Source organism: Wyeomyia smithii, chromosome 3, assembly GCF_029784165.1.
Source record: "Wyeomyia smithii strain HCP4-BCI-WySm-NY-G18 chromosome 3, ASM2978416v1, whole genome shotgun sequence".
NCBI classification, from domain to species: domain Eukaryota; kingdom Metazoa; phylum Arthropoda; class Insecta; order Diptera; family Culicidae; genus Wyeomyia; species Wyeomyia smithii.
The window spans coordinates 251,090,668-251,108,963 of record NC_073696.1 but is presented as its reverse complement, the minus strand read 5'-3'; the positions used below and the strand labels follow the sequence as shown (position 1 = coordinate 251,108,963).

At 38.6% G+C, this 18,296-nt stretch overlaps 2 protein-coding genes across 11 annotated transcripts in view; one reads left to right on the top strand and one right to left on the bottom strand.

Moving 5' to 3' along the window:
• LOC129730099 (myogenesis-regulating glycosidase-like) overlaps positions 1-13,395 on the top strand; it is a 25,992-nt gene extending 12,597 nt beyond the window's left edge. For all 10 annotated transcript variants that reach the window (XM_055689151.1, XM_055689150.1, XM_055689149.1 and 7 more), the window contains 4 exons: positions 11,356-12,232; positions 12,295-12,859; positions 12,915-13,071; positions 13,126-13,395. In XM_055689151.1, the coding sequence (XP_055545126.1) occupies positions 11,356-12,232; positions 12,295-12,859; positions 12,915-13,071; positions 13,126-13,328 (1,802 nt within the window). In that variant the 3' untranslated portion in view covers positions 13,329-13,395. The remainder of the gene's footprint in view (positions 1-11,355; positions 12,233-12,294; positions 12,860-12,914; positions 13,072-13,125) is intronic.
• On the bottom strand, positions 13,386-18,296 carry LOC129730098 (nucleolar protein 6). The gene is made up of 6 exons (XM_055689141.1): positions 18,153-18,296; positions 17,203-18,095; positions 14,649-16,147; positions 13,961-14,583; positions 13,616-13,906; positions 13,386-13,541 (listed from the first exon to the last, which is right to left on the bottom strand). Exons 1-6 carry the CDS (start codon positions 18,168-18,170, stop codon positions 13,416-13,418), a joined length of 3,450 nt encoding a protein of 1,149 aa, XP_055545116.1. The 5' UTR covers positions 18,171-18,296; the 3' UTR covers positions 13,386-13,415.

The following is an 18,296-nucleotide window of genomic DNA, read 5'->3' as shown; positions in this document are numbered from 1 at the left end:
AGCGAAACCTTGCTTGCGACAAATCAAACTTTGAGTTTTTGCAAAACAACATTATTGGCGATCGGTATTTGGTCTAACAATTACCTGCTTTTTCTGCTAAAAGATTTGAAATCGGTCGAGGGACTTAAAAGTTAGATTTTGGTGAGAAAGTCGATTTTTCGCGCTACCCTAATTCAGGAAGGACATTTGGGTGGTCAAACAAAAAACAATACGGGTCTAATTATTCTGGACAGAGACCAATTCGTTCAATTTCGAGTAAGATTGTAGCAGAAATATGTATGTATTTCAAACGAGACAAGCTGCTCACCGAGGCCTCTGTAAAAGGACCCAAAATTTCATAAAGATACAGCTACTTTTGTTTACCAGTCGAAAAGTGGAGGATGCGAAGAGAAAATATAGACATAAATACTTGTTTCCCCTTGATTTTAAAGAAAACTGTATCAAAAAAGATCAAGATCCGAATGAGATACAGCTTTTTTATGAAGAAAAACGTTTCAAGTACGATACGGGCTAAAGTAATGTAAATCTTGAACACCTTCATCGGCGCAATTTTAAACTGAATGTAAATGTCATAGCATAAACTTATTGGTATTAGCCTAAACAACAACTTTGCCAAAGATAGTATGACTAAAACTTATCAGGATGCCCACGTTTACAAAGCACGCATTTTCGTAACGCGACACCATTTGCAGGAGACTGTTTTGCGTAACGCGACACCATCGACAAACATACCGAAATGTTTTTGGGAACAGTTCGCTGAAAATTCAGTATTTTATATGTTGTAATATGTCATTTTGTTTGATTTGGTCTCCGGAACAAATGCCCAGAAGAAACCAGGGTCCAAGAACTTACTACAGAGCTGATATCTGAATGTATGCCATCAAAGGTTGAAAAGGCGAAATTTAGCGATGGTGTCGCGTTACAAAATGTATCGGGCTGCAGTACATGATACAACTATCTAAACTGCTAAACCAACCTGTCATAACATTTAGTTGGCATTATGTACGATCTGTTTAATCATATACTCTTTAAGCCAAGAATTTTAATATCCATGCTAAAATGTACGCCAAAGTCGGTTGCTCATGGTGTCGCCTTACGCTGGAATATGTCAAATACACTTTTTCTGCTTGCCGAAATCCAATTTTGGTAATAATATTACAACATTACTTTCTACAGCCAAATGTAAAACGTGGGCGTAAATATGTGCATAAGACATAAAACGGCCAATAAACCGCATCATCATTAGCGTTTTAGTAGCGATGGAATCTGAACAGAATTTTTTTTTATCATCAACAATTTTCTTTCCCGCGAATTTCCACGGCTCACTGACCGCAACTGTGCTCGGACGTGTGTCGTGTGCCAAAGCCGCGCAATCAAAACAAAATCTTTATTGGTTTCTTAATAGTGCATAAGTCCCCGCCAAATCACTTTCCTCGACACTTGGCGTGCCACATCAGGACCGATGACTGATCGCTTCCACCGTAACGATTTCGACTAACGACTGCCAGAACCGCCCAGAGCATACCGCACCCGAGTGGTGCCGTATCTGAGTTTTAGGGAATTACAGTTTCACCTGAGCAAATGCTCAAATTGAAAATCTAGTAGTCAACAAAACGCTAATAATCGTATTTCCCACGGAAAGCCGCACATACTTTACGCCTCGTAGTGTGATGAATGCAGGCGGGTGGCAGCCAGCGAAATACGCTAATAATTTACGAGCGTAAACAAAATTGCGGGTTAATGACGCGTATGGCGGTAATAATGTACCGCGACCAAGTTGGAAATAGTTACGGATAAATTTATCCGATCCGCAAGTATACTGGCCAGGTTACGAATCAAAATGAGAACCACTCCATCTTGACCAACACCCACCAAACAGAGTGCGGAATACACAAAAAATATAAACTACTTTCTGAAACCACTACCCGTACCGACCAGTGAATTCAGTATATGCGACCATATCTAATTGTAATCACCGTTTGGCATACAGTGCAGAGGCGGTGGACTGCGCTTCCGTACGAGGTTGGCACTCGACTGTCTGGTGTTTGTCACGTTTGGGTAAACAGATGAAATGTTTACTAAACGTCCATTTCTCGCTAGTATAAAAGTCAATGAACGCTAAACGGTTGCCGCGTTTGATCTTCGAAAGATATGGTTGGATCACATCCGAGCGAAGAATACACATATCCAGAGTTTAGAGGCGCGTTGGTTCTAGTCGATACTAACCAGTGTAGGTACCATCGATGTAAAAACTATCTCATATTTACGATGAGAGTGCAACAAAAGGTCAGAAAAGGCTGAAAAAAGAATCTTTATTTGGGGGCAAAATTACTGGAACCCCTAAAAATCAATATAAACCCTAGATGGTACATTCCAATTCGGAATAAGAACATCTATTCAATGAACATAGACTTCGCAGTCAACCATTGATATAGAAAATACTTATAGGACCAAAGCACATTATCCCCAAGCGACAGCGAAGATTTAGACTTTTAAATTGGGTTGAATCTAGTTCAAAGGCTAAATAAGAATTGTCAGCGAAAAACCCTTGAAAAACTTTAAAAAATGTCCAAACAATTCAGTAAGTGGTGTGATCTGTTTTTTTTTTTTTTTTGCAAGCAAATATTTTCCGTTAAACGTTGTTTGTGAAGATTTCATTCTTGTGACGTGTCTGACTTTTTTCTGTAATCCACATATTTTTTTGTGAAAAGTACAAAACATTCTATGTTCTGTTAGGTTATCACCGCTTAAACTTTGTATCAACCAGAACTGCTACCGTTAACCAACTTTAAAAAATACTACTCAATTTATCTTCATTAATTTCCTGTCACCTGTCCAATTAGATGCTCTCTTTCATGTAATACATCAGTCATAGCATCGGTTAATTGGACACCTTTTTCGCATCCATTATTCTCCTATTAAACCTGCTGCATGTTCCCGTTCGAAAAATAGACAGGACCGTGGATTTCTTGGACCACCTGCACTTTGGCTGGCATACCATTCTCATTATCTTTTGTCCAATGTCAGTGTACTAATTATAATCCAAATCGCACTGACTGGCCGCCACGGCAGCCAATCACGTAGAGGCAACAGCGCATCCTTCTATTGAAAATCCACTTGAGACATGATCGCCGAGAAGCCGTGACGGTCAAATTCAAGTGGAATTAGTGAACGCGGGAGTTTGCAGCTCGAATCTGTCCAAAACAAGCATCCATCAATCATCCGGGTTGTAAACACGATGCAACACGTCCCATTCATTTCAGGGATGGTTGGCAGTGAACTGGTTGGACCACAATCTAAACCAGCCAGAAACGGGAGCCAAAAAATCGTTTAGCAAACCGAAGGAAGGGTTTGCTTTTTGGAATAAGGAAACAGGCAAGAAGCAGCTTAATATTGGAATCAGCACTATTAGACTAGATATCTGCCGTGCCAGCTTGACAAGGAGCCGTCAATCAGAAATGGACCGTTTGCCAAAAATTCAATTTCATAGCTTAATGTGGGACATTTCATCATCTCCTTGGTAACTCGTTAATGACGGATAGATCACAGTCCCTAGGCAGCAGGAGTACAAATGGAAGACGAATGTGGCCTTCAGTATCAATTAATTTTGTCGACGAAGCATTAAATAGGATTTGGTAGCGGGCAAATTTTACATCATTTTTGATCGATGGGTTGTTTCAACAATGAACCCTTCATCTTTCTAGGAATCAGTTTGATTTGCTGTTGTTAAATATTATCTGTGCTTTCATAATAGCAACGCTAGTTGAGTGATGTATTGAATAAATGAGAATTTATAAGCGAAGAATTTTGCGTACCTTAGCGAAAAGCTTTAAAGTGTCCACCTATGTTAGGAATGGGAAAAAAATAAATGCAGCATGTCTGATGGATAGCCTGAATGAACATAAAACTGGCAATCAACCCACAAGTTTTGCTGCATTAAAATTGTAATTTCCTGAAAACTAAACTAAATAGAGAGTTGTTGTCAAAAGCAAACTGTAGAGCGGTTTAAAACGAGCTAAAAAACAATACTGTTGACTACGTTTTTTGGTGAGAAACATGGTAAATACGTTCAAATTATAACTAGGGAGGTGGAAGGTAGGAAAATGATCATCGTCCGTATAATATTTCAGGAATTTTTTTATCGTATTACCACAAGACGAGAGAGGGGGTTGTCTGTATTAAGCTAAAATACGTCCACGTGGGATATGGATAGCACCTAATGGAAACTAGAAATTGTTTTATTTCATGTCGTTCAAAAACTTGGAGCCATTGATAAACTGTGTAACACCAAAACAGGGAAGGCACTTTTTAGAAATGCATAATGAATACGATGAGTTAGAAAAGTTCGAATAGAATACATTAATAAATAATTGAAATAAATTTGGACAACATGACTCATTTTTGAGATGCTATTCAAAGTGCTATTTTGGGAAAGTATTGATGATCACAATTATCTTCAGTCCAAAACGATGTCTTCTATCAGTGTGACGTCTTCAACAAAGATGTAATGATTAATTTTGTCTTTCCAAAATAAAAATATAGGGTAGAGCGGGGCTAGTTGGTTACGGGGCAAGTTGGTCAATGAGAATATTTTCGAATCTAGGTATCTAAAAAATCGTATTATATGGGTGATACGTAGTAGATAACCAGAGAAACTAAATGACAAAATGAAGTGCAGTTCTAATTAGAACGTATAATAAATACAGGTTGCTGCCAAATTGGCCATCAATTCTAGCTTTGTTTAAACAAAGCTAGCCAAATTGAAATGAACATGGCTTAACGTATTATGAAAGTCATTTTCGTTAGTTTTAAGTTGTGTAAAGAAAACTTTCGCCAAAATTTTATTTTCATATATTTCGAGTAATTTACATATTTAATACATGAGGGGCTAGTTGGTCACATACTAGCGGGGCTGGTTGGTCATATGCACATCATAAATGAATGCAAGTAACCAAGTGAATGCAATTTCAGGAACAGTGCATTTCGTGACACAAACTTAATCCAAGCGCAAACAGCGTTTGCTTTGTTTAGCAAAACCAATTATTTGAAGCGATAAACTATTTGGTAAAAGTTATCTTCATTTCATCGTCATTTTAATGAATATTTTTTTGAGCAATATAAATGCTTAGTCATTGATCTAAAATAACTATAACGTACACTAATGCATCGACAAATGCTTTCTATCTGATGAAAATTTCGGCGTAAGCAAGCTTTCAACGAAAAAAAAACTAATGTAGCTATAGTTTTGTGCTTGTGATTGCAGATGCGAATCTAGAATTTGGCCCCTGTTCTCAATTTAATCCTTATTGTTTTTGATTTAGTTCCCAACTAAACTATTCGGGAAATTTCAACATATACTTCTTGTCAGGTATGAATGAGTAACACGATTTTTTTCATGCAATTTTGAGTTACTTCTCTGATGGTTTGGGATTTCGGAAAGCAAACGTATAAACAAAAAACCGGATGCGGTTTGACCTCCGCTGAGATGCTACAGGCTGCCGCTAATGCAGTGAGGAAAAAAAACTGAATTGTCCTTCCGAAATATGAACGGTCAATTTACCCCACACCCTGACCAACTTACCCCAGCTGAGGGGCTAGTTGGCCAACTTGACATCCACTCAAAAAACATAGAATATCCGCAAAATCATAAACTATTCTGTACAGTTTATATTTTTTCTAGATGCTATAGACTTAACACACAATTTCCATGTAATGAGTTTTTGCCATAATGTTTCCTACAAAAAGTTACAGAACACTTTGACCAAAAATGACCAACTGGCCCCGCTCTACCCTACAGTAAAAATAATTTTTTTTTGAAAAAAGTCATAAGAAAATTTAAATATTGTTTATCTAAAAAAGATCATTAAAAAAAATTTTTTTTTTCATAAAAACTGCAAAAGATTACCCAAACATTGAAACTGTCCAATCATAGAGAAATTAGGAAAAAAATTGCTAGGTAATCTTTTGTAATTTTTACGAAAAATAGTTAGATTTTAAAATAACTTCTACAAAATAAGTCTTGTTCCTAAAAAAATACCAATAGCACAAAATGGCATCTTTGGCCCATAGAAACGTCTATGCAAAGTTTCAGCCAAATCAGAAATGACAATAAAAATATTGAAACTGGGATATTTTTTGTGGAACTACTTTGTGCAGCAGCTGAAGGAGCATTTTTTAAATAATCGAGGTGATTTCACTACTGTGCATGATGGATTAGAGAACGTCTAATAATTAGGTAACACAAAGAATGCAATCCTTTTTAGGAATTTGAAATTTTTTTGTATGGATGGTAAGACTTTCCAAACCGTTCACCTTTCATTCGTGCGTTACGTAATAATTAGATGTACCCTTACATGTTTGTTTGCAAATTTCAAATTACGGAAATCAATTTTAAGTTATAAAAAATATTAAAAATCTTGCTTCGATTTTACGTACAATTCGATTTTACGTACATTTCAAAAACGATCATGTGCGTAAAATCGAGGTATGCCTGTATGAGCTTTCTCACAAGAAAGGACATTACTCACAATAACTGAAAAACAGAGCTCACGGTATCGGCAGTACTTTTACTGTGTGTCTCTTAAGCATATATATAATGAGGAGAGCATCTAGGTAGGAAACCCCCGTCCCGCCCGTGGTCCTCGAATGCTATCGAATTTATTTCAGCAGTACGCACCACACCGCGTTTTCCTGTGTAATCTCAGTAGAGTTCACCACTCAAGTTTTGTTTCTGTTGCCCAGCTGTGGTGTGAGCAGCAAGTATATTAATTTTTTTTTTTTTTTGCAGAAACACTGCACAACACATAGTGGAAAATAAGTGAAATAAATATTTTTTTAGCATGTTATCTCTTATTTTGCTGAAATTTTCTACAGTTTGACAAAAAGGTCATTCCATTTCAAAAAGGACTAATGACTGCTGCTTCAAAAAGGCCTACCCAAAAATGTGGCTTATGAATAAAATTTTCTATATCAGAAAAACAGCTTCTTTGATTGAAATGGTGTCTTCAGCAAAGTTGTAGGTAATGTAGGTACTCTTTGAGATATTTTATATTTTATGACGATTTGTAACAATTTGCCCTGAAAAAAAAATTATGATGCATTACACTGTATATATGGTGTATTTTTCTAGAACCGCGATTTTATTACCTACAACTTTGCTGAAGACACAATTTCAATGAAAGAAGCCATTTTTCTATAATGAAAATTTTATCCGTCAGTCACGTTTTTGGGTAGGCTTTTTTGAAACAGCAATCGTTAGTCCACATGAAGAACTGATATCATGAAATGACCTTTTTATCAGACGGAAACAACGGCAAAAAATTTCAGTCTGATCGAAATAGATTTGCCAAGCAGCGTGGACTGCCACTACTGCATTGCTCTTTCCGCAAATTAAAGAGAATAACAAGCCTGCTCACCAATATTGGTGTTTTCGGAACTAGGGGCACGCCTAGAAATTGGTGTGCGACGATATTTTAAATTTCAAGATGGTGACTTCCGCTTCCAGAATATCCACGAAAACCAATCTTATACCCTGCAATACGAGCAGGGGCGACTCGTCCATAGGTGCAACCTGTGCAATGCACATGGGGACGTCAGGCAAAAAATGAATCTTAAATCCAAATTCATGCTCTTATTTTCTTATTTTTTAGTTTTTTTTTTTAATAGTAACAAAGGGAATTACCCGCTTTTATTCGCGGATAAAATTGTAATTACTTCCCCAAACTCTGATTTTTAGAATTTCTAGTTGAACAGGTAGGTTCAACAGCCACGAGTCGCCCCTGAATACGAGTATTTTTAGAATCGGAATGGCGTCCAGGGACCAAGCATTGATGTCCGGCGCCACTTTTGAATCTATGATAGCTATTTTTGTTTCATAGAATACTTGATGTAAAACTAAAGAAATGTTTGAAGAAATGCTCTTTTATAATGATATTTCTACAACCCACACTCTATGTCCAGAAAGTAAAAACCGGTGTCCGACGAAAATGTTTAAATATTCCCCAATATTTGTGTTTCCGAAATTAACATGACGCCAAACTAACAGCAAATTGATGTCTAACGACATTTCGAAATCAAATTCGCAATTTATGATCTCGGTGAAACTGTGTAAAAGTAAAAAATGTTCAAAAAATCTATACATCTACATATTTTTAGAACCCGGACTATGCTTAGAAACTCGACTATTTTGAAGCCCGAGATAGTGATTTTCAGTTTGCGGCAAACAAAAAAGCTCGAATATCGATATTTTGGTAAGCATGGTGACATGTAGAATCCGGACAATTACGCCTCAGAGATTAATAGAATGGATCCATGGGCTGAATAATTCAAAGGACGAAACTAACTTCTAAGTAATAAATCCAATTTCTTAGAAGTCGATGAATGAATTGTGTTATATTAATCATTGTTCCTGAAGAACTAGAAATAACTCACACAAAAGCATATTTGAAAAAATGAAATATTCTAAACTAAATATTGAAATACACTAAAGTCTTCTGTTACGCGGGAGATAGCGCTTTAAAAAATCGCGTAAATTCTGAAATCCGCGTTAAAAATACTTCAATTGCTGACGGTGTTTAATCATTTCTGCTAAATACTTTTGAAAAAGAATCAATAGCAGTGTTGTTTCCGCCTGCGAATCAAGTTGAAAATCAAGAAAAGATAAGAAAATGTTAGGCCAAATCACTGCCACTCTAAATAAACGATTTGAAAATGAAAAATCAATTAAAAACATACTACCCGAAAACCGACTTTTTTGAGAAAACCGCGTAAAAAATTGCGAAAATTAGTAAAAACTACGTGAATTCCAAAATCCGCGTAAAAAGACGCGTGAAAAAACCGCGTCAAAACGACTAGTGTATTTCCTGAATTGGCTGGACGCCAAGAAAAGCAAATTGCAATTTTTGGTATCTGCGAAGTTTTCACACCGAGATGTTCATTAAAATATTCATATTTTCAAAAGCTCTTAATTAATTATTATAAGCTTTTTGATTAAGAATCATTGAAATACAAATATTTTGAAAATGTCGAAATATATTTTTTGAAAACTTGAGCTTTAATGAAGAAGTTCCAAAAGTTCTAGTAAAATTTCAAGTTTCTAGAAAAAATAAATGACGTTTTTTTTGTAAACTAAAATAAGTTTTTTTAGAATCCTTTGTTGCCAAAAAAGGTTTTTATTTATTTTATTCTGCGAGGCAGCATCCTTTTTCTGCAATTCTGTACAACTGATGGCTTTTCAGCTACAGTGCTTCGAATATAACCAATACCAAAATTCCGCTCGCGGAAAACATTCAGTTTATGCACGTTTGCAAGATTCATTCAAATCAAAAATGGTCGATATTCTACGGTTGGTCAGGAGGGTTAACCAAAGATTGACCTTTTTACAATCCGGTTCAAATTATAGATTGAACAGTAACATAGAATATCAATTTTCGAGCTCAGCCATTAAAGGAATTCGCGCCAACACGACTGAGGGGCTGGCAGCCCCCTCACATAGTTCAATGAAACTTTGTGGATGTGAAGGCCTTAATTCCCTAAGAAACTTTGCATTTTCCTTAACTTATCTGTAACAACATTGGAAAAGGTGGACGATTCTCTAGAAACCATTCCTTGACAACTTTTCTCTAACTCTTGTCATTACCGTACGTAAGAGTTCAGGCAATTTTCTTACATTTATCCGTTGACTACTTTTCTCTATCTCTTATCACTATTCAGATATGTATATCGATTAAAAAAAACTTTAGCCCTTTTTAAATGTTAGTGCAGAAAAATTTTCATTGAAAAATATGCAAAATTTCTTAGGCATACACACAACTCTCTTAGCCCTAATGCCCTTTAGGCATGCAAAAAAGCTACTTTAACAACGAGAGATGTAGAGATGGTTCAGGTTTGAAAATTTTTGAAAATGTCGGGTACGGGTCGGGTTCGGATTTTGTGAAAAAAATATTTTCGGGTTCGGGTCGGGTTTGGGTATGCAAACCCGAAACCCGACTATAAAATCAATGAAATCTCGGGTTCAGGTCGGGTTCGGGTTTCAATGAAATAAAATTTTCGGGTTCGGGTCGGGTTCGGGTTTGAAAGAATAAAAGTTTCGGGTTCGGGTCGGGCTCGGGTTTTGACCGAAAAAAAAAATCGGGTTCGGGTCGGGTACGGGTTTGAAAAACATCAAACCCGACCATCTCTAGAGAGATGATACTGAATCTCGAGAAAGTTTACGTAATCGGCTAGTATGTCGGATAAAAAGTAAAATAAATAAAGTAGAGTAAATTCTAAAAAGGGTGGAATATGATTAAATGAATATGGTGAAATATGATATGATTATGTTACAAGGCCAAACTTATAATGTTAATCCATACAAAAAAGGAATAGAAAATTCATCATAGATTAATCGACAGTTAACAGACAAGAAATTTCCGAAATACATTAACGGTATACCACACCGTTAATGAGTTTGTGTAAATTCGCGCTCGACAAAACGATGATCGGGGGTGTTTTATGGTCGTAAATCTTGGCCGAACCTGGATGCTGAGGAGGAATTCACACAGGAATAATAGAACATTAACAGTAGGAAAATGTCAAAATTCATTAGAGCACATTTTAAACAGGTTTAAAAATGCCACGATAACAAATAAACAAAAATCGTCTGGGTGTTATAATCCATAAATCTGAAAGAATGTTCAGGCGCAATAATGAATATGGGCCTTGGCTTGGGTTTCTACGGTGGAGCTAACGAAATGTTGATAAAAAGTTTGATAAATATCAAATGAAAAATAAAAAAAAATATAAAATATTTTAGGGAATAATGTTATTATTACCTAAATTTTCGCTTTAACATTGAATTATTATAATCAAATAATAAATCTTGTGACCGCTAACAATCATAATAATAAAAGAAAGTTATTGTGTAGAGCATTCAAACTGCTTGAAAAAGAGACGAACAATGTTATTAATATTTGTCAGATCATAAAAAAATAGATGTCAGTTCCTGAAAGCAGAAAAATAAATCTTGAAAAATAATGATGGAAACTGGAATTATCAATCGTGTGTTCTTACTTAGGACGCGCAAACAGTGAGACTTAAATCAATTAATCAACTCTTATGCATGGAAAAGAATAAGCAAAATGTGATTTGCAATCCAAATATAAAAGAATCATTCATAACCGAGCAGAAAATTTGCTTTTTCAAAAATTTACCTAGAGGTCTTCCTATTACGTGTAACAGATGTTGAGCTATTCCGAGCTCTGCAATTATTATGAAAATACTTCGCGTACTAACGTGCGCAAGAAAGCCATCGTAATTAATTGATTTTAACGTTTCCATTTGAATTTCTATTTTTTCCATTCTTTTCTCGCTTCGCAGATGGCACGCAAATCCAGCGCATCACACTGGATTACGACTTCACGGATGATTCGGAGGTCGAGTCGATCCCACGTGGTCTCCGGCTGGAAGGTAACGAACAGCAAATCGAGATCAAGGATCTCGAGGATACGAGAAATTTCTCCATGATCAGTATTACCCGCACCCTGCTCCGCAAGGGGCAGATCATATCCGATGTGATCCACACGGCCGACCTTGTGCGGAGCCGAGAGGTCCAGTGGTACGGTGGACCGGAGCAAAAGGAACAGTATTATCCGGTGCAACGGTTACGTTTCGAGGACTACGCCTATGTACCGAAGGAGTTGAACAGTGCAGCGATCACGGAACGCTATTGGATAAACTCGGCGGGCGTCTTTTTTTATGTGGAGAAAGAAGTTCCACTGTTTATCGACCAAGATGAAAGTTCACTTCGCTTAACCGCTAAAAAAGAGCTCCCTTACTACACGTATGATGAAACGTTCGAATTCAATTATCGAATAGGGGTTGCCCGAGATGTCAAAGAGAGCCACATGAAGGCGATAGACAAAGTTCTGAACAAACCAGTGGGAATACCCGACGAACGCATGGTTAGACACCCCATATGGTCCACTTGGGTACGATATGGTAGACCAATCAATCAGCAGACTGTGCTGGATTTTGCCAATGAAATCAACGCGTACGGTTTCAAAAATGCGCAGTTGGATATTGACGATTATTGGGAAAACTGCTACGGATCATTGATATTCAATCCCATAACGTTCCCGAATGTAACTGAACTCACGGAACAGTTGAAGGAAATAGGCTTCCGTGTGACTCTTTGGATTCATCCGTTCATCAACAAAAACTGCCAGCCATGGTACACAGAAGCGTTGTCCAAAGGGTTTGTATTGAATTACTAACGGAAACACTTTTTTTTTCAACTTTCTTCTGACTACTTTGCAGATTTCTCGTCAAATCCCACAACGAAACTATCGGATACAATACAAAATGGTGGAACAGTGGAGAAAATGAAGCATCGTATATTAATTTTAACAATCCCCTGGCTGTTGAATGGTTTCGTCAGCGCTTGCTGGAACTTCGGGAGCAGGGGATTGACAGTTTTAAATTTGACGCTGGAGAAACCAGTTGGGCTCCGGCCGACCCAGACATTCCGGGAACGAAAGCCCTATCTCCCTGTAGTATGACAACTAATTTTGTGCGAATGTGTGCCGAGTTCGGGTCGATGATAGAAATCAGAACAGGATGGACAACGCAGGATTTGCCAGTGTTTGTGCGAATGCTGGACCTGGACACTCATTGGGGATTAAATAATGGACTACAGTCGCTGATTCCAACATTGTTACAAATGAATTTGAATGGTTACCCATTTGTACTGCCGGATATGATCGGCGGAAATGTGTACGGTGACGATATTCTAACGAAGGAGCTGTTCATCAGATGGCTGCAGGCGAACACGTTTATGCCCAGCATGCAGTTCTCGAAAACTCCCTGGGATATTGATGATGAAGTAAGTTTGATACTCTGATTGGAACCACATTGATGAAATGGTTTTTTTTTTTTAGACAGTGGCTGTGACAAGACGTTTCGTTCTCTTGCACGAGGACTATTCCGAGTACATTTTGCAGCGAATGCGGCTTGCTGTAGCAGAGGGTACTCCAGTCAATCCACCTATCTGGTGGTTGGATCCTAGCGATGATGACGCTTTGAGAGTTAACGATGGTAGGCGCCGCCCACTTTAAAGAAAACTCAAATGACAGTGCTTTATTTTCGCAGAATATCTGCTTGGTGAAGACATCCTAGTGGCACCGGTCTTGATCGAATTCGCTATTGCACGGGACATTTATCTACCGAAAGGAACGTGGCGTGATGGCAATAACAATCAAGTAGTGTACGAGGGTGGACGGTGGCTGAGGAATTACGCCGCCCCGATCACTACGTTGCCGTATTTCGTTAAAACATCTTTTCAAATGAGATAGTAATCATCGGTAGAATTTCGAAGAAATACATCACAAAATAAAAGTTGTACATACCGTTGCGCTGAAAGAGTGTGTTTTATTTTCTGCTCAATTGTTACGCTTTATGCTGCGAACTAATCCCTTGCCCAAAATCTCGAAATCTTTAATTAGAGCCTCGATGTTCAATTTCACGGTGCCCGTCTTAGATAAAACACATCCATTCACGTTGGTTGTCTGTAATATAAAACAAAGTTCAACCCTTTTTACCCATCATTCTCCGAGTAAAGCATTACGATCGATCATCTTACCGTGAACGTTTTTTCTTCCAGTGCGTCTGGCTTCCACAGAACTGCTATCCGATCGCCGCCGCAGTGATCGTAGAAAAATATGGCAAATTTTCTGTAGCCATCCCTTAGCTCGGTCAGGTAGAGCTGTACCGGGTTGAAACCAGCGGCAGGATGCTTGCTTTCATCTGCTATCATACTTTCTCTCTTGCCTCGGGTGTAGAATTCAATGTCAGTGATTCCTACCGCCGGGACAATAGTTGAGTCCAAATGGATAATTAGATCATATCCAACGAACGACGGTTTATAAAATATCTGTAAACAAACAAAAAAATGAGTTTCTTTCCAACGACGACGCGGAATACTTACGTGCACTCTATTTCTGATAACGTTGAAATCATCCTCTATCATCGAGACGACGTTTTTTGCTAGAAACACTACTCTATTGAGTACTTCATGGCTGGGTGCATTTTTGGCAAACAGTCCATACTTATCCCCATCACAGGACGTCACTATAGCTAGCGGTGGAAAGAGATCTCGACGTTCGGTGAATTGCTTCTCCAGTTCCTCAATCTTCTCGTCAGAAATTTCTTCGTTGAAATTCAGTAAAATCAGCTCTTTACTCCAATCCGTAGAAGCCAAATACTCTAGAAATCGAAGAAATCCCGCCTGTGGCTGCACCATCGGGCCCTGATTTTCGAAGAGAGAGGCCAACATTAGTTCCGTGCACTCGTCCGGCCACAGAAATGGATCTATCAACTGCGAGTAAAGCCAGCGTTTTGCCATGGCCGCCACCGATCCGAAAGAGAAATGTTGCTGATGTAAGCCGTGCAGAATGCTTGTCAGTTTGGGCATAATGGTACCTTGCATTTCCAACTGAATGCTACGATCCGTATCGCGATATTGTTTAGTAACTCGATTTTCCGAGAGATACTCCCGTAACAGTGTGATTTCCCGGTGATGGACAATGTGGAAACGGAAAACGTACTTTTCTAGAAATAACAACAAAGTAAAAATTTAAACCATAATAAAGAGATTAAAACTTGTTCATTAATACCGTAGAAAATATCCAAATATTCCGCATATGCTTGCGCGGCCATTTGTGTCGAAAGACTCGCGTTGGATTTAATTGAGTCTGCAATTTTCAGGTAAAACGCCGCCTTCAGACGTCTTATCGCTTCCAGTTGCTCGGGCCACTTGCTACTCGTCTCGAGTTGAATTGTTGCGTTGTTGACATGGGACGCCAAAAATATTATCTGGTTGTCGACAAGTAGGGCTTTCCCTGTAGCTTTCGGGGGATCAGGATCTGTGTAGCGAAATACTGCGTCGGTTCCAACCAATCCATTGATCGTTAAGGGAATGCCATCCAATTTCTTTAAAATTTTGCTTAAATCGTCGAACGCCCGAATGCAGGCTAGTGAGCGTTCCTCGATGGTCTCATGCCGTTCACTATCTTCCGGTTTAATGGATACCTCAAACTGATGAGCAGCGTAGGTTACCTTTTGCTCACTGATATCATAGTGTGCGTTCAGTAAAAAAAGGGCAATTCTACGACAAATAAGGCGTTTCTCTCCGATGGGATCAGAAGATGCTCCCCATACGCATGATTCCGTGATAGAGCCATCCTTGAAGCGTCGCAATTCCGCTTTTCCCCGCCAAAACTGTCGAAAATCATCGGAAGCAGCCTTATCTATTGCTTCTGGACCCTTATCAACAACGGAGAAAGCTTCCTGCGGATTCAACAGGATTCCGATAGTAAGGCTGAGTTCTGCATCGGTATCCTTCAACTGAATCGGAACCAAAAAGGTTGCCCGCGCTCCCAAGCCACGTCGCAGCAGTTGATAGATCATTTTACGGAAATGTGCGTACGAATTGCCGAAGTAGTCCAATTTATCTTCTTCGGAACCAAATGTTTCGACAACTGATCGTATCAGGTCGCGTTTGTCGATGCTAAGAATATGATCATACTGTGTGTAAACAGGATATTTGCAAAGGAACAACGGAATGAAACTGTTGAGTTGTTCGGTGTCCAACAATTGAATGGCAGTCGCAGCTTCTTGTTTTACGCGACGGTACAACTCAGCAGACATGTTAACGCATATATTCAGTAGGCCTGAGCTGTCGAGAAAAACTACCTCAAAATATTTGCGATAATCAGCCAGATCAGTGACAGCGGTGGACTCCATCGTTATGCCAGTGGTGTCCCAGCTGCTGTTGGCAAGCTGGTTCCAGAACAGACGACTTATCTGATAGCAGCTCATTGTCCGATGTAGTTTTCGATTTTGAATCAAATAGGCAATGTAAAAGGTTACGATTGCACCGTCAAACCCGTAATAACCAATATCAAAACGTCGTTGATGAATCCATATCTTCAGTAGCACGATGGCCTGTCGAACATTATCGCAATCGATAATGGTTTCTAAAAATTCTTGATTCTTAACGGCACGCATGTCATACAGAATGGAAGCATTGTAGTGTGGTGTCGGATATAACACGGGGTCTAAGCTTTCCTCTCCAATCAACGTTGGTCTTACGTTATTTTTTGCAGGTGAAAAGCTGAAAGTGGAAAAAAATCACTAGACTGCCAAATAGAACACTCTAGATAAACCGATGTGTAGCGATTAACATTGTCAATATCTCTCTGACCGTCAGCGGGGTTAGCTGTAACTTTATCAACAATCAATCAAATTGTATTAGATCGAAATAATGAACGATAAAATGCTAAAGTAAGCGTGATTCAATTTCCGCTTTATTACTTGGAACAAATTTTAACATAGCATAGCATAATCGATTAGCCGGTATTTTCTAAGCCTTTAAAAAGCAGCACCTCGGACAACCACCAGCACCAGTTAGAAGCCACAGTAACCATGCTACTCAAAGGAATACTTCTGTTTTTCGCATCTACCGTTCTTAGTGTGATCAAAGGTGAAATATCACATGAAGTCTATGTTAATTCCCCGGTTACGGACTGTGTCCGCTTTCGCAGTTATAAACTTCGACACTTAGTGTTTGGTACCGGGTATTTTCAGAATAATCAAGATTATCGGATTATGGCAGTTTGGCATAAGGGCGGAGTTCCTTTAAGATCTTCGTTTCGAATCGAACGTATTCCGGGGCATGCAGACCCAGTGTACAACATCAAAATCATCGATGCTAGGGAGTACATATTCGCGGGACCGATGACAACATCTACCCATGATGATCGGTCACCAGTTTTTTCGTACCACAGAAAAATCAATCAAACCCGTGACGATGATGGAGTATGGGGATTTGAAAAGTATTTTCATGATGGTGTTTGGCGTGGTGGATGGCTTATTAAAAACATTTACTACAACCAATATATGATTGGGTCAGATAAAAAAGCATCACCACCCCCGCATGCGGCAGGCGAGCAATTTACCACTGTCAGTTTAGACCGAGCGAATCAGCCGTTTATAACACCTGATCATCAATTTTACATAGAAGAATGTTAATTGAAATTATATTTAAATGGTATAATTAAACCATTCAAACGATGTATTGCGTATTTCTTGAGTAGTATTGTAGCAATAGCATCCGACAAAAATTCCACCATAAATAACTAGGTACAGCTAAAATTTCGTGACACTTACCGTTTTAATGTAAACTTTTCCGATGACACAGCATTAATAAGAAACTTGACACGGTTAGCAAATTTCTCGTCCTTGGGTGTTAATTCCAGCACTGGCTTCAGAACGTTTCCTTTAAGTGTTACGAATTTAATGTTCTGTGCGAGTTGATATTTACTCTGTTTGGCTATCCCTTGTGCCAGATGACAAAGGAAGTGTGCTCTTTTGAGGTGATATCTTAAGTTTAAATAATCCTCGTTTCGAAAGCATTTGTTTGGAATGTCCAGAACCAAATCAACGGTTAGCAGCTTTCCATAACTGGTACCTAAAGTTGTCGCTCCAACTTGGCGAACGATGCGTTGCTGAGCAAACATGAACTTTTCTTTTCCAATGCTAGTCGTACTCTCCGCAAGCGTTGGAGGAAAAGATATACCCTCATAATGGATATCATCGAGAGCCCGTTCGGTATCGGCATCTTTTATGGTACGCAAAAGCTTCCGAAAATCACTCAGCCATCGTTCCACGTAATTCATAACTTTTGGCTTCACCTTAACCTGATCTATCATTTCTTCAACCTGAAGACGGAACAGATTCGAATGGTAAATGTTTTCCGTTTCCTTTAGACGATTAATTTCGTCCACCGTCGGAGGTTTGTACAGCTGCTTCATTGCTTTCATCTTATGTTGTTGCAATTCTGGATCCTCCGCCTTACGTTTCATTTTGCCCGTTTCATTGACCTTGCATACAGGTGCCTTAACGAAGCGCCCACCTGTACTTTGATGTCCACTATCGCTTCCGCTGTTGGCTTGTGTCAGATCTTCTTCACCAATTGATTCATTGTCCAACCCATCTTCGACCATCGAATCGTAATCGAGCTCGACAGGTTTCATTGCGTTTGAAGATTGATGGGACGTTTTCTGAAAATATTTTTTTTTTTTTTTTAAAGTTTATTTCATACAAGGAGGTAAACGTACCTTTGAAAAATGTTTCATCTTTTAAGTAAGCCGCAACTGAGTTTTAAAATTACCACTTAAACGAGAGCCGCAGAACAAAACGTGAATAAATCGTTATACTGGCTCCGAGCACATTGTTTTGATTGTGATTGAAAACCGATCCGC

Bases quoted from the DNA above. Each gene is read 5' to 3' on its own strand.
- LOC129730098 (XM_055689141.1), bottom strand. The intron at 14,584-14,648 runs GTATTAATGAAC...TGTTATTTCTAG, and splicing joins ATATTTGGATATTTTCTACG to AAAAGTACGTTTTCCGTTTC. The intron at 13,907-13,960 runs GTAAGTATTCCG...GTTTGTTTACAG, and splicing joins TTATCAGAAATAGAGTGCAC to ATATTTTATAAACCGTCGTT.